General features: G+C 41.3%; 1 protein-coding gene across 5 annotated transcripts in view; it reads left to right on the forward strand.

Annotated features, from left to right (window-relative positions):
- Nucleotides 1-14252, forward strand: part of LOC118302501 (ADAMTS-like protein 3) — a 135984-nt gene that overhangs the window by 97879 nt on the left and 23853 nt on the right. For all 5 annotated transcript variants that reach the window (XM_035628686.2, XM_035628684.2, XM_047331570.1 and 2 more), the window contains 5 exons: nt 3499-3573; nt 8142-8299; nt 10248-10359; nt 10511-10649; nt 11350-11400. In XM_035628686.2, coding sequence (XP_035484579.2) covers nt 3499-3573; nt 8142-8299; nt 10248-10359; nt 10511-10649; nt 11350-11400 — 535 coding nt within the window. The remainder of the gene's footprint in view (nt 1-3498; nt 3574-8141; nt 8300-10247; nt 10360-10510; nt 10650-11349; nt 11401-14252) is intronic.

Raw genomic sequence — 14252 nt, forward strand, 5'->3', positions numbered from 1 at the left:
AATTGAGCCATGTGATCCTTCGCTGCTGAGATCTCACAGACTAAATGACGCTCAGCTGTTATTGACACCACACTGGGAGGATATGTCAAAGTATCACTGGATGGAGGACAGTTTTGTGGACTCTGAGCTGAACCACCTTTTCAATTCAATTCAATTGTATTTGTCCATCCAGCCATCGTCTACCACTTTATCCATTTAAGGGTCACGGGGGGGCTGGAGCCAATCCCAGCTAACATTGGGGGAGAGGCGGGGTACACCCTGAACAGGTCGCTAGCCTATCGCAGGGCCACATACAGAGAAGGACAACCATTCACTCTCACATTCACACCTACGGTCAATTTAGAGTCTCCAATGAACCTAACCCCATTCTGCATGTCTTTGGACTGTGGGGGGAAGCCGGAGAACCCGGAGAGAACCCACGCATACACGGGGAGAACATGCAAACTCCACACAGAAAGGCCCTGTTTGGTTTAAACCTGGATTCAAACCCAGAACATTCTTGCTGTGAGGCGAAAGTGCTAACCACTACACCACCATGCAGCCCCAATTTTATTTGTATAGCGCGAAATTATAACATACATTGTTTCAAGGCATACATAGTTAGGTCAATATAACAATATCACAGGGAAAACCCAACAAATCCCACAATGAGCAAGCACTTGGCGACTGTGGAGGAGAGAACCTTCAACATCAGCAAAACAAAGGAGTTGGTGTTGGACTTCAGCAGATCTATGACTACTGCTATGACTTCATATCTGAAGTCTGTGGTGTACTGATGGTAAAAGCTGATAACAAACACCTGGTTGTATTTACTATTATAAATATTGTATTTCTATAGTTGTTTTATGAAAAATTACTTTCAATTCCTCTTTCCTAAGTGGATGGTGTACAGTTGTAACAAATCAATATGCCCTTGACCAAGGTTTTGTTATTGTTATTATAAATATTGTATATCCTGAATACATGTTATGTGTTTCTGAGACAGTCTTGGCACAATGTGGCATTAATGGTGACTAGTGGCCAGGACTCATTTTATCAGAGGCTTAGTTTTTGGTCTTTATCAGACTCATTTGTATTCTTTGAATTAATCTTTTAAGGTTTTAGTGTAGAATTTAGTGGCACCTAGTTATCAAGTTACAGATTGCAACCAACTGAACTATGCTCAATCATCCATTTCACCAAGTAAGAGAGGCTATAGTGGCCTTCATGTACAATAAGAAAATTGTGAAAGAGTCAGTAACATAATTCTAAATATCCTTTTCAAGTTTTGCCAACAGATATACCTAGATTCTTCACAATGTATCAGTCTTTCATGCCCTCCTCCCCTTGTCCCTTGTAACTATTTATCTGTGAAGAATACTTGGTTTTACATAATTAATCTCCATTTTAGCATATAGAAAAAATGCAATTGACTGCAGCTGAATTTATTTCATTGCTCCCATAAATTTGGGACATTGCAAATGCAGTTTCCAAGCATAATTATGTCATGGAGGCCAAGCCCCGTGGCTGGCAGCCACAGCAGCTTAATTGTTTGAGCTCAGTGCTCATTTGTTGCCAAAGGAAAAAGTTACTTTGATAAAAAATTTGTCTGTAAAGGTCTCGCACCATTACCAAAAATCCTCACTTAACCACGAAAGGGAGAAAGACTTCTGCTGTGAAAACTCAGGAAGTATTCTTGCAGGCTGAAAAACAGAAATCCTTCCACAGCAGTACATACTTTCAATAGTTTCGCTGTGTGCTCTTTGTGTACACTGTGAGAGCATGACCCTAAGCGAGTCTCATGATTGATTAGTTATCGAAGCTTACTGACGTTTCACAGCACACATGGATGTTATTTAGGTGAGACTGAGTGTGGTGGTCTCTATTAGTCAGTGCTCGCAAAACAGTGACACGCCTAATACCAAGGGTAGGGAGTATAGTGAAGGAAAACAATTATTTAATATGACGGACAAACTAATGCTGTAAAGTAAAAGGTGAACTGATTATGATTTTCCATTTGGGTCCGCATAAGCAGCTGAAATCTGGGGCTTCTTGGCTTTTACAATCACTTTTGCAATTTGAAACTATTGATTTGATTGATTTGTGGTTGTTTTTCAAGAGGTTTCAACGTGGAGCCTGTGCATGTGGCTCCTGAAAGGTGTGCCCCAGGCTACACTGCAAATGACATGCACCACCTCATGGTAAATAAAAAGATTTCTTTACATCAGGGCTTGGGGTGCTTGTGTAGTTTTCCTTCAAGTTTCCACTGGAGGTAGGGAGTGTGAAGACAACATGAAGAAGGGCCCTTTTATTACACATTTGCCAATTGAATCAATTTCCATACTTGAGGAAGCTGAAGGCTGAGGCAGAAGGGGTTTTACTCAAAATTGTGGAGGGGGAGTCAGACTTAGAGCTCTCAGAGGATGAGGTGGGGGAGGGCCAGGAAGGAGGACACCTGAGCAATGTGTAAACTACAGCTCTGACGTCTAATTAAAGGACTCTGTCTAGACTGTAAATTGCAAGCCTTTTTAGTTCGGTTTAGTTTACTTGCATGGTTTTTCTTTGTTTACACGGTCATTGTTACATATGGTCCTCACAGAGACAGACGTATACATCCAGAGTTTAAGCCCTGGTTCTCAATTCAAATACCCACTAGCTAGAACCAACAAATATGCACAACCAATTGCCCCTTTGGAGACAAATAAGATTTGACTTGACTTGACTTTCCTTCCTGTCTTTTAACAGTTAACTCTTGAAGACCTACACTGTCCACAAGGCATTCAACAGCCTGCTTTTAGTCCTTGGATATATTCAGTTCTTTTAACTCCCCTTTAAGTGAATCATGTTTAAATTATTTTTAAATCTTTCTCACCATTAATCTCTGCACACTTCATCACATTGATAAGATTTAAAGTCAAAATCAACTGGCAGGACTACTCTGCTCAATGATGTCAAAATTGATGTCAAAAAGCAATGTAAAAGCATTGCACGGGACATCAACCTGCCAACTACAAGCTACTGATTGGAACACATGCAAATGTAACACAGTGATTTGAGACTGTGATTGGAGAAACAACACGTTGTCCATGTGCAGATAAGATGAATTGTGAAGGATTGTCATCCATTGATTCATTTTTAACAAAATTAATACGATACGTCACAATATGCGGCTTTGAAAAACGATCTGGTTGTTTTTTGGTGGAGGACAGTCTCTTTGGCTCTGAGAGCTCCAATATTTCTGTAACTCTGAACACTGCTGTTCTTTGTCTGTTATTTATGATATTATGTGTATCTTAACATATCCATTTATTCATCATCGTGTTGATTCTTTTCCTGCCCATAAAAGATCTCGGCTAAACATCTGGATCAACAATCTAACAAAATTCTGTAACAGCCCCTCTCTGATGTTTTGATGTCGTCGCTTTAAAGTCCACCATGCTGCAAATGATCAATTATTTAACCAGCTGTACAGGGTTTTAAGTTGAAATGAAACCTTTCCAACCTCGTTTCTGCCTGCAGCTCTGAAGACAGTTCTGGAAGTGCCGCTGGGAAGCCGCTTTCTCAGACTCAGTGCCAAAGGACCTGATGTGCTAGGTGAGTGACATCACTTTAGCCCAAACTTTGTACAGAAAATCTTATTTTGTTGTATTTTTATTGGCCTATGCACACTTATTTTTGCCCACAGAAAGGCACTGCTTTTTTCTACTATTAAGTCAGCTGAGTATGTGATTCTTTGCATGTGAGACTTTTGCACTTTTTGATTCACAGCATTCAACACCCATACTGTATATATGAATAGGAAAACCGTATATGAGATATTCGTGCAAATAGATTAATTGAACACAGAACAGGTTTTTATTTGCTTAAATTAAATAATGTTTGCTCACTCAGGAAAGACCATAGTTTTTCCTCCTCAACCATAGCTACATCTGACCTCTCCAAAATCCTCTCTGGCATTAAACTTGCCACCTGCCCCCTGGATCCCATCCCCTCCATCCTTATCAATGCCTGAGTATTTTTTTAAAAAGCGCTTTATAAAAAAATATATATATTATTATTATTAGTGTATAATAATATCATCACTAATAATAACAACAACATAATTGTATTTTTTGATTATAAGTATCAGTCTGGTAGAGATAACAGCGGCGGTTGTACAACTGTCCTCTCTCTCTCTTCTCTCCTACTGTCTCTCCTCCCACCCTCTTTCTTCCCACCTCTCCTCTCTTCCTCCTCTCTCTCCTCACCCCAACCGGTCGAGACAGATGACCGCCCACAACTGAGTCTGGTTCTGTCAGAGATTTCTTCCTGTTAAAAGGGAGTTTTTTCTCTCCACCGTCGCCAAGTGCTTTGCTCATTGTGGGATTTGTTGGGTTTTCCCTGTAATATTGTAATATTGACCTCACTATGTAAAGTGCCTTGAGACAATGTATGTTGTGATATGGCGCTATACAAATAAAATTGAATTGAATTGAATTGAATAGTGTCTCAGGACAGTCTTGCTATAGAGCGAACAGTGAGGTTCCGGAAGTGAAATTCCCATTCATATTCTCCATTGACATTTTGATTCTTAGCCATGATGCCGTAACCATATTCGCAATGCCATTGATTAATCCTACACTACCCACAATTTTAAAGTGTTACATCGAAGTCTCTGATTGGTGGATATCGCTGTTACCATTCATACTCTTACTTCACTTGCAAACTTCAAGTCGGTTAGTGATGCTGTGTTCCATTGTACTCGGAACTCAGAGCTAGGGCGTGGGGTTGTCGTTCCATTGTATATCAGAACTGAAAACCTCCAAGTCGGAGGTTGCAACTCGAAAGCCTTCTCGGGTCGGAAATCTGACTCGGAGGGTCGGAGGAACCCCACCAGCCCTGACTTCTGAGCTCGGAACACCAATTTCCTAGGTGTAATGAAACGCAGCATGAGTAACTGATACCCACCACTACCGCTGAACAAAACACAAGCTGCAATACATTACAAGATTCTTATCAACAATATAAATAATACAATACAGTGATAAAATTAAATTCAGTGTGCTAAAAAGTTGGTTTGAAGTCAATGGAAATGCATTTGCAGTGGCTCATGGGATGAGTATTTTCTTCGCTCTTAAAATAATTAAGATAATAATAAATGTATGAGTTCTCACTCTTACCCGTTAAGTCTAAGTGGCATTTCAATCAGGAGAGACAGTGAATTAAGAAATTATATTTATTACAGGTTTGACAGAATAATATGTAATGACAAAATATTAATATTTTGAGTCTTTGGCGCTTAGACTCTATGGGGAGATATTGAAGCCGAGGCCATCATGAGCAACAGCAGGTAAATCCCCCCCATGGAGTCCAGACACTGGTGGTGATGGTGGTTGATTACTTGCTGAGTTGATGGATTGAGGAATTGAAGAAAATAGTGTTGCAATGCTATTGGATAGATAAGACCAGCTGGTTAATGACAGCAAGAACTGTGTGCGCATGCGTGAGTGTATGACAGCCAGGATGACTGAGACTTAAAGTACAACCGAAGCAAGCATGAGAGTAGTACGGTAATGGGAAAAGTAGGTCACCTTGATTACAGGCATCAAGTATCTGGTGCAAAGTGAACCAGAGTTGTAGTAGATATGTGATTTTTTGAAAAGTTATGCTCTGAGTTTGAAATCAAAAGCTTAATTACTTTTAAATCAGTGTGATCCATACTGTTCACTGAAACTGTTAACATTAATATTGTGGTCCAGTGTCCGGTCCAGAAAAAGGTTTCTCTTGAAAATGAGACGCTGCGTCTCAATGAAATTACCTGTTTAAATAAAGGTTAAATTCATTAATTAATGGCATCTATGGATATTCTTTTTTGTAGGCATGTGCCAAATTAATCAAACTACAGGTGTGAAAGTGACTTTCATGCATTGAGAAATTGTGGTAATTATATGATATAGATATGGATTGGAATAAGTGGTCATTTATCTTTGAAACCCTCCATATTTTGGATATGAAATAAATAAAAAGCCTGATCCCTGTGATTTACGTGTCAAGAGCATTTTGAGTGTTTGTTTGTCATTTGGGGTTTCCTGACCTGTTTTATCATCAGTTGAAAGTAGTGCAACAGCCCACGATGAATCCAGCACATGCCTTCCCCCTGCTAATATACTCAAATTCCTACACGTTCCAAAGAGCTGCAGGATTTACTGGATCTGTGCTTTGTCAGATGTTTCAGAATTGAGGATTACTTTAACAAGTCGCTCATCAACTATCAGGAGATCATTGTGGTGGATGGGGAACCCTGAGGAGAGAAGCTGAAGGTAGGGAGAGACCACAGTAAAAGAGAGGAAATCCCTCGGCTTGGCTAACCCAGCTCCATGAACCAAGTTCATGAACTCTTCGGAATCTAAATATTATCAAAGGTTATATCATCATATTTTCAGTAGGGCTGTCAAGCAATACAAAAATCTAATTGTTTACATGCTTTTTCACTTATTATTCTAAATTAATCACATTTATCAACATTTTTAAATAACAAATTTAAAAAACGTATGTGTTGATGCAGTTCCATTTGTGCATTTCTCTCTGCAGAGTTTATGCTTCCTACTTCACAAGTGTTTCATGAGTGAGCGGAAAACTTTCCCCACAAATGTGGGGCCTCAGTGAGAGCAGTCATTGTTTCATTTCAAGTCCAGTGTGCGTGATTATAGTACAAAAACAATTGGAACATGGGACTGCCCAGACGTGTGTGTCATTGTAGATGTCGTTTATTCAGTTATTAATGTCTACCTACATGACATTGGGGTGGGTGGGGATGAGGGGTTTACAGTGTAGGTTTTGCATATTTTATGTGACACCAACGAGGTGTAATTGAACAGAAGTGAGACAGTAGAACCAAATTAGTCCTTTCATCCTATTGATTAAAAGGTTGCAGCAGATAATAAATTAGTTAATTACACTACTTGCACAACTTCATTCATTCATTCATCGTCTACCGCTTTATCCATTTAAGGGTCACAGGGGGGGCGAGAGGCGGGGTTCACTCTGGACAGGTCGCCAGCCTATCGCAGGGCCACACACACAGAGACAGACAACCATTCACTCCTACATTCAAACCTACGGTCAATTTAGAGTCTTCTGCATGTCTCTGGACTGTGGGAGGAAGCCGGAGAACCCGGAGAGTACATGCAAACTCCATACAGAAAGGCCCTGGTTGAACCGGGATTCAAACCCAGAACCTTCTTGCTGTGAGGCGAAAGCGCTAACCACTACACCACCGCCCAGCCTAACAATATTCCGTCTCAAACTTCTAAGACTTACTGCACATCTTACAGAGAGTGTGAAGTTTACAAATGTGAAGTTTTCTCAATAATGATTGATCACACTTGATTTAAGAACAGTGAAGCTGAGTCAATGGCAGCTTGAGAAGCTCACTTATCTGTAGCTAGCTACAGTCAGTCACCTGTCAGAGATCCCAGGTTAGAGCCTCAATGGCTTGGCAAGGAGGTCAAGCACAGTTGGACTTCATTGCCCTGATTCCACTGATACAGATACACTGCTTTAATTACAGACACATGCGAACAGCAACACCAGAGTAAAAAAAGTTACATGAAAAAATTCTGATGGCCGTAACATCAACTCATCGTGTAGGTATATTATTAAGAGGTTTTCTGTTGAAGAATAGTACAAAATATCTTAAAATTGCTGTATAACAGGGAAGTCGGATTTCAAAGAATACATCTTTGAAATTTGAAAACCTACCCATAGCAATCTTGCTATGGGTAGGTTATTGTTGGAGTCAGTAGAAAGCAGGTGCAGTTCCTCTGGGCGTACAACATTGCCACAGATGCGGTACCACTGCAGTCAATTGCAAACTTTGCATCACTTTACTACGAGCTGAACCTGCTGCCACTACAACACATGCCTGTATAAGCAACATAAAATGGATCAATTGGATAAAAGCATTGTGATATTTTTTGTGATCATTTGTCGAACACTTTTCATGTGGCTTAACAATACTATGCTCAAATGATTTCCCTCTGTAGGCCTGAAGTGTGGGTACTTACATTTTTTGTGAAATAAGCAGCTGCCAATGCATCCTGGCGAGCAAGCCAAAGACATGGCCTCTAAACATGTTATTATATTTGTTTTAAATATTACTTTTTGCTCTGTCTCTCCCTCAGCCATCGAAGCCGTCCCTCTTCAGGGAAGGAAAGAGGAGACCAGCCTGGTGACCGCAGGCTCCTATGTGATTGGAAACACCTCCTTGGACTTTCAAAGAGGGACAGACAGACAGACACTCCGTACGCACGGCCCACTCAATGCTGATTTCATCATCAAGGTGAAAGAAAAGGGGACAGGCCAAGGATTAAAGCATACCTGCCTTAAGATATTCAGCTTCTTTATAACACAAGAGACATGAAAAAAATCTGTTGATTGTATAATATTTAGCAATGCAGGGGATTTCTAATGACATTGTGTGGTTGATGCATGATTAGTATTAATGCTCAAGTGGTTGCTGAATCTAACTAGCAATAAGTCTTTCTTATTGTAGTGACTGTATTTTTCTTAAACCCCTTTAAATGCTTCAGTTGCAGCAAAGACAAGCTCTTCACCCCAGCAGGGCCTCCACAGGGTCAGATGTCATGTGAAGATAAGAGCATTTTGCATTGACTTCACCATTGTGACCTTCAATAATATCATCATTCTACATGTCCCTAAAATAGACCTTTTACATGAATAGGTTTGATGATTTTATGTTGACAAGTCGCAAAACAATACTGGATAAAGACATGGAGATTACTTACTAGTGTGGATTAATATCTGAAACATCCTATTCCTCTATACCACAGAGCTCCATTGTTGTCCATAAACTGTCAAAACCACATTACTGAGCCACAACATTGCACTGAGTTGAAATAGTTCTTCATTACCATGAACACACAAACTGTAGTTTAGTTTTCTAGACTCAGTGATATGCCAGGCTTGTTGCCATAGAGCTTGAATTCTTGTCATTTCAAACGACTGAATAATGTTGGAGTGCTGCTTGAACCGAGACTGATGTGGCGGAAATGGCAAAGATGAAACAGACATAAATTCCATCTGTCTCCATCCAGAGCTCGAAAACTAGCCTCTACAATTTTGTCCATTGCCTCAATGAATCCAAACTCAATATAACTGTCATGGTACATCCTCGTTTTCTTTTGAGAAATCCACCACACTCTTCTCACTGACGCTTTGCCATTTTATTTTATTTTTTTAATTTATGCACAATTCTGTGATACAGGTAATTTAGCCGGCTTGGACTGCTATCTTAACTCTGTGAATACTGCTGATGTTCATGGTTATAGTGACCAAAATTATCACAATTATGAGAATTTTCATGGTATTGTTAAAACATGATGAAAAAACAGATAGGAACTGGCATGACAATTAAATGCTGAGTTATCAATATTTTCCATATAAAAATTCTTACACCCTTAAAAGTGCTTTGTGACCCCCCGTACGGCTTTGGCACAGATGATGCACTCAACGCATTGTGTATTTGGGAAGTGAAATCTGCGACACATCCCGACTTGCTACACACCCCGACCTGACACTGCTCGCAGTTTCAAAACATATTCTAGTTACTATTATTTTATGTTTGATCCACTTTCACTCTTTTGTTTCCTGATGATGAAAGTGATTGTCGCTCAAACCAATAGGTGTAAGTAAAGATATGTAATTTATTCAGTATTAAACATCACTCAGCTAAATGTATAAAAGGCAAATTCTTTAGTTTAGTGGTTAACCTAAATCCGAACCAAAGCTGTGAGTATCTTACATGTCACTTACATCATCAAAAGAAAAGGGAGGGCTGTTGAAAAGCACATGTTTTACTATCTAAGGCAGTTATTCACCCCCTTTGAAGGAAGGTGTAACTCTTTGACTTTGAAAGATTAAAAGATTTCAGTTTGTACCAAAGTCTCAATCAGAAATTTCACAGTGAGGTTGACCGTTACTTTGATTCTTGAGTCATGTCAACAGGTTATTACTGCATTTTACCTACTGGAGATCTGTAGTCTTTTTTCTCACTGTAGATGACACACCTGGTGGATATGGGGAGCCAGACTCTGGTTTCAACACAAACTGGAAAAATCGTTTCTCCTGAAACAGGCGTCCTTTTGGTTCTTGTTTGTAGGATCCTCTACAGGACTGCGCTCAACTATGTTGACAAATCTCATCTATCCTATAATACTTGACATAATGCTGGTCGTCTGTACTATTCTGTCACCCTTCATGCCAACCAGATGAAGTATGGAGGCCCAAAAGACACTGTTGTCCAGTTTTTGTTCTATCAGCCAATCAGGTACCAGTGGAGAGAATCTGACTTCTTCCCCTGCTCTGTCACATGTGGAGGAGGTGAGAGGATCCAATTTAATTGTTAGTAACTGTAAACATATATCTGCATGTATTAATTATGGTTTAACAGTGTTTAAATCGTATTGATCCCCAGTTATTTTGTACGCAGCTTTACCGATTAAAACAGCCTCTGTCCAATACCCTCCCCCAGGCTATCAGCTGAACTCCGCAGAGTGCACTGACATCCGATCCAACCAGACACTGCCTGAGCACCACTGTAACAGCTATCCTGAAAACACCAAACCAATGCCAAAGCTCAAGGAGTGCAACATGGACCCATGCAAAGAGGGGTACAGATCTTTATTATCAGTTGTATTTACATCAGTGAAATCACATGAACATTTTTATTACAAAGTTCACAAGCACAATTATGTACAAAGCTAATTAAGTACTTCATTAGCTGCAAGTTAGATCAGTGAAAACTGTTAACAGAGGAACATTTTACACAGACATTGCAACCATCTAGAGAAGCTACAGTAAATCATTAAACATATTTAGTATAACAAACAGGCAACATACCTTTAGCCATGCAATGAACTGAAAAATGCAAAGAGATTCAGATACATTTCACATTTCATGCAGTCCATTTTCGTCTAGAGGTTCAATCTTGCTACAGGCATATCTGGCATTGCTGGAAGAACTGTGCAGATGATCCGATTTGTCAGACCAAGCCAAATTATTCTAACCTCCCAGAAAAATAAGATACAAGTAAAACATTAATTTGCAGCTATTTAATGAAGGGCTGGATCAATGAATTTGATCAAGAGCAGGAATGATAAGTAGAAATTGGCAGTAAAATGCATTTTCTTTTGACAGACTTTTATGACTTTAATACAATCTTGAAGACCCAAACAGCTGTTAAGAATCACGCTGAGTACAATTAAGCTTTTCAAATATGCTTTCCCAAGATTTCTTCAACCTCTTGGGATGCTGTCCTGACATCAAAGTCTCATAAACTGAAAGTGTTCTATGATACATTGTCTCCTCTAGTGATGGATTCAAAGAGGTAATGCCATATGACCACTTCCAACCTCTGCCTCGGTGAGTAACTGCTACAGTCTTTCATTTGAAAGGTTACGAGCCACAGCATTTCACTGCTCACCACGTGACATATTTCCAGTGTGTCAGCTGAGGTCTAAAACAGGGCTAGTGGAAACAGAGTGTTGAGAAATTAATGTTTGTGATTACTAGCTGGAATGCGCCTATTGATGCACCCAGGAGTAACCAGGAGTAGAAGTAGCAGTACGAAATATGTAAATAAGAGTTTTAGAGAGTCCTTTCAACACTTTAAAATTCCCTCTCTGGGAGAGCTGCTGTAAATCATTTTAAGCAAGCAGCTGTTTTCAGGGAAACAGTTAAACCCAGTAGTTGGCGGACACCAAAGCAGAAATTATTTAAATATTAATATAAATTAAGGTGGCAGCTTGTTTCTGCTCCTCTCGAGTGGCCCCCCAAAAATGCAGATTTCACTTTCAATAAATCACAGGGAAGGGCATGACAAAATTTTAAAAGACATAGTCTGGGTTGTGAAGGAATAAAAGGCCCCTTTCTTTGGCTGTGCCCTCCCTTTAGCCAGAAAGTTATTGAAAATACCTGCCATAATTTTACACTGAGATGGAGCAAATGGTGAAAAATGTATCTTCTTAGCATTGTGTCATAAAAAACAGTGACTGTGCTGTGTTCAATAGCAGCTGTCTTTACTTTTACTCATCAATCAATCCAGGCCTCTCTCCTCCTCCAGTCTGACTTCATCTATGGGGGAGAGTGAGCAATCCAGTTCTGCATATGAATTTTTTTTCCAGTAATTCCTCCCAAAAGTACTTGGCAGTGTGCTCGATGTATGTGGTGTTTTCAGCTCTGTGAGCTCAGCTCCTGGCACAGTGGTGCTACTGTGAGTGATTGGTGGTGACTGCCTCACACGCTGTCACGGGGAGAGAACAATAATAAGCCTTCCTTTAGACATGTTTGGCCATGTAACACTGCAGCACACTGCTGCACACGTACACATGGAATATGTGTGGAGAGAGTTGACTGATGTGTGTAAATTAGGAGGTGCAAGGCTTTTTCCGGTAGACCCTTTTAACTTTAAACTACACTGACAGGTCAAATAAGTATATTATTTCTTCTGTGTACTCTATTGCTCTTTTTATAAGTAAATGGTATAGTATCATATGTGGACCATAATTATTAACAATCGTTAACCTTTGGCTTGTGTTTTAAGAGCTTATCAACTAAGGAAAGTGTTTTAAAATTATTTAATTAGAGCTCTGTCCCACTGACTGAATTCTAAGGTCCAATTTTTGAGCCTAACCAGATGCACGAAACAAGAAACAACTGAACCCTTTCAATGCAAAGGAGCACTCCCTCGAAATCTCCTAACTCTTAACCCTATCTCCAAGGCTGAGCCCAGCCACTCTACGAGGGAAACCCATTTTGGCTGCTTCTAATGGCGATCCCAGTAACTCACCTGCATCTCTGCGGCCGCAGACTACTCAATCTCCCTTGTATCTGTGGTTCGACAATCGGTCGGAGTCTACTTTCCAGTACCCTGGAATAAACTTTCCCAGGGAGGCTGAGGAGTTTGATTCCCCGATAGTTCGAGCACACCCTCCGGTCCCCTTTTTTGAAAATGGGGACACCACTTCAGCCTGCCACTCCACAGGCACTGTTCTCGACCTCCATGTGACATTGAAGAGGCCCCACAATGTCTGGAGCCCTCAGCATCTCTGGGCGAATCTTAACAACACCTGGCGCCTTGCCGCTGGGGAGCTTCTTAACTACCTCAGCAACCTCTGCCAAGGATAAGGATGAGGCTTCTCCAGAGTCCTCAGACTCTTCCTCCTCCACAGAGGACATGTAGGACGGGTTCTGAAGCTCCTCAAAGTGCTCTTTCCACTGCTCGACGATGTCCCCAGTCTGGGTCAAAAGTTGACTGAAAACAGTCTGGACCATCTGGCCAAGCAAGCCCAAAAAACCTCAATCTTCATCCCGACAGCTTCCCTCACCTCCGGCATCCACCAGTGGGTTCTTGGGTTGCCGCCTCTACAGGCACCAATGACATTCTGACCACAGCTCCCAGCCCCCCTGAGCATGGTCCTTTCTGCCTCCATGTCCCCAGCCTCCCTCGGGATGTGTGAGAAATTCTTACGGAGGTGTGAGTTGAAGACCACATGGACAGGGTCCTCTGCCAGACGTTCCCAATTCACCCATACTACTTGTTAGGGTTTACCAGGTCTATCATGCAGCCTTCCCCGCCATCTGATCCAGCTCACCACCAGGTGGTGATCAGTTGACAGCTCTTCACCCAAGGGTCCAGAATATACGGCCACAGATCTGATGACACGACCACAAAGTCGATCATTGATCGTAGGCCTAAGGTGTTCTGGCACCAAGTACACTTATTAACAACCGTATGCTCAAACATGGTGTTTGTTATGGACAATCCATCACTAGCACAGAAGTCCAATAACAAAACACTGCTCAGGTTACTATCGGCCAGGCCGATCCTCCCAAACACGCCTGTCTTGGTTTTCGTCATTGCCCAAGTCAGCATTGAAGTTCCCCAGCAGAATTATAGATTCCCTTGGCCGGATCTTTTCCGGGACACCCCCCAGCAACTCTAAAAAGGCGGAGTACTCTGAGCTGCTGATCGGTGAATACATCCATACAACAGCCAGAGCCTTCCCCCCCTCCAACCTGGAGCTGCGGAGAGGCGACCCGCTCCATCACCGGGGACTCCAACATAGCTGCGCTCAGGCGGGGACTTGTGAGTCCAGCCCCTCTCCAGAACCCTTGCTGTGGCCAACTGTGTCTAGTTGGTACCTCTCAACCTCCCACACCAGCTAAGGATCCTTCCCCGGGGATTAGCCTGCCTGGGCTCCCGTCCTTGCCTG

The sequence above is a fragment of the Scophthalmus maximus genome, chromosome 4, assembly GCF_022379125.1.
Source record: "Scophthalmus maximus strain ysfricsl-2021 chromosome 4, ASM2237912v1, whole genome shotgun sequence".
NCBI classification, from domain to species: Eukaryota; Metazoa; Chordata; class Actinopteri; order Pleuronectiformes; family Scophthalmidae; genus Scophthalmus; species Scophthalmus maximus.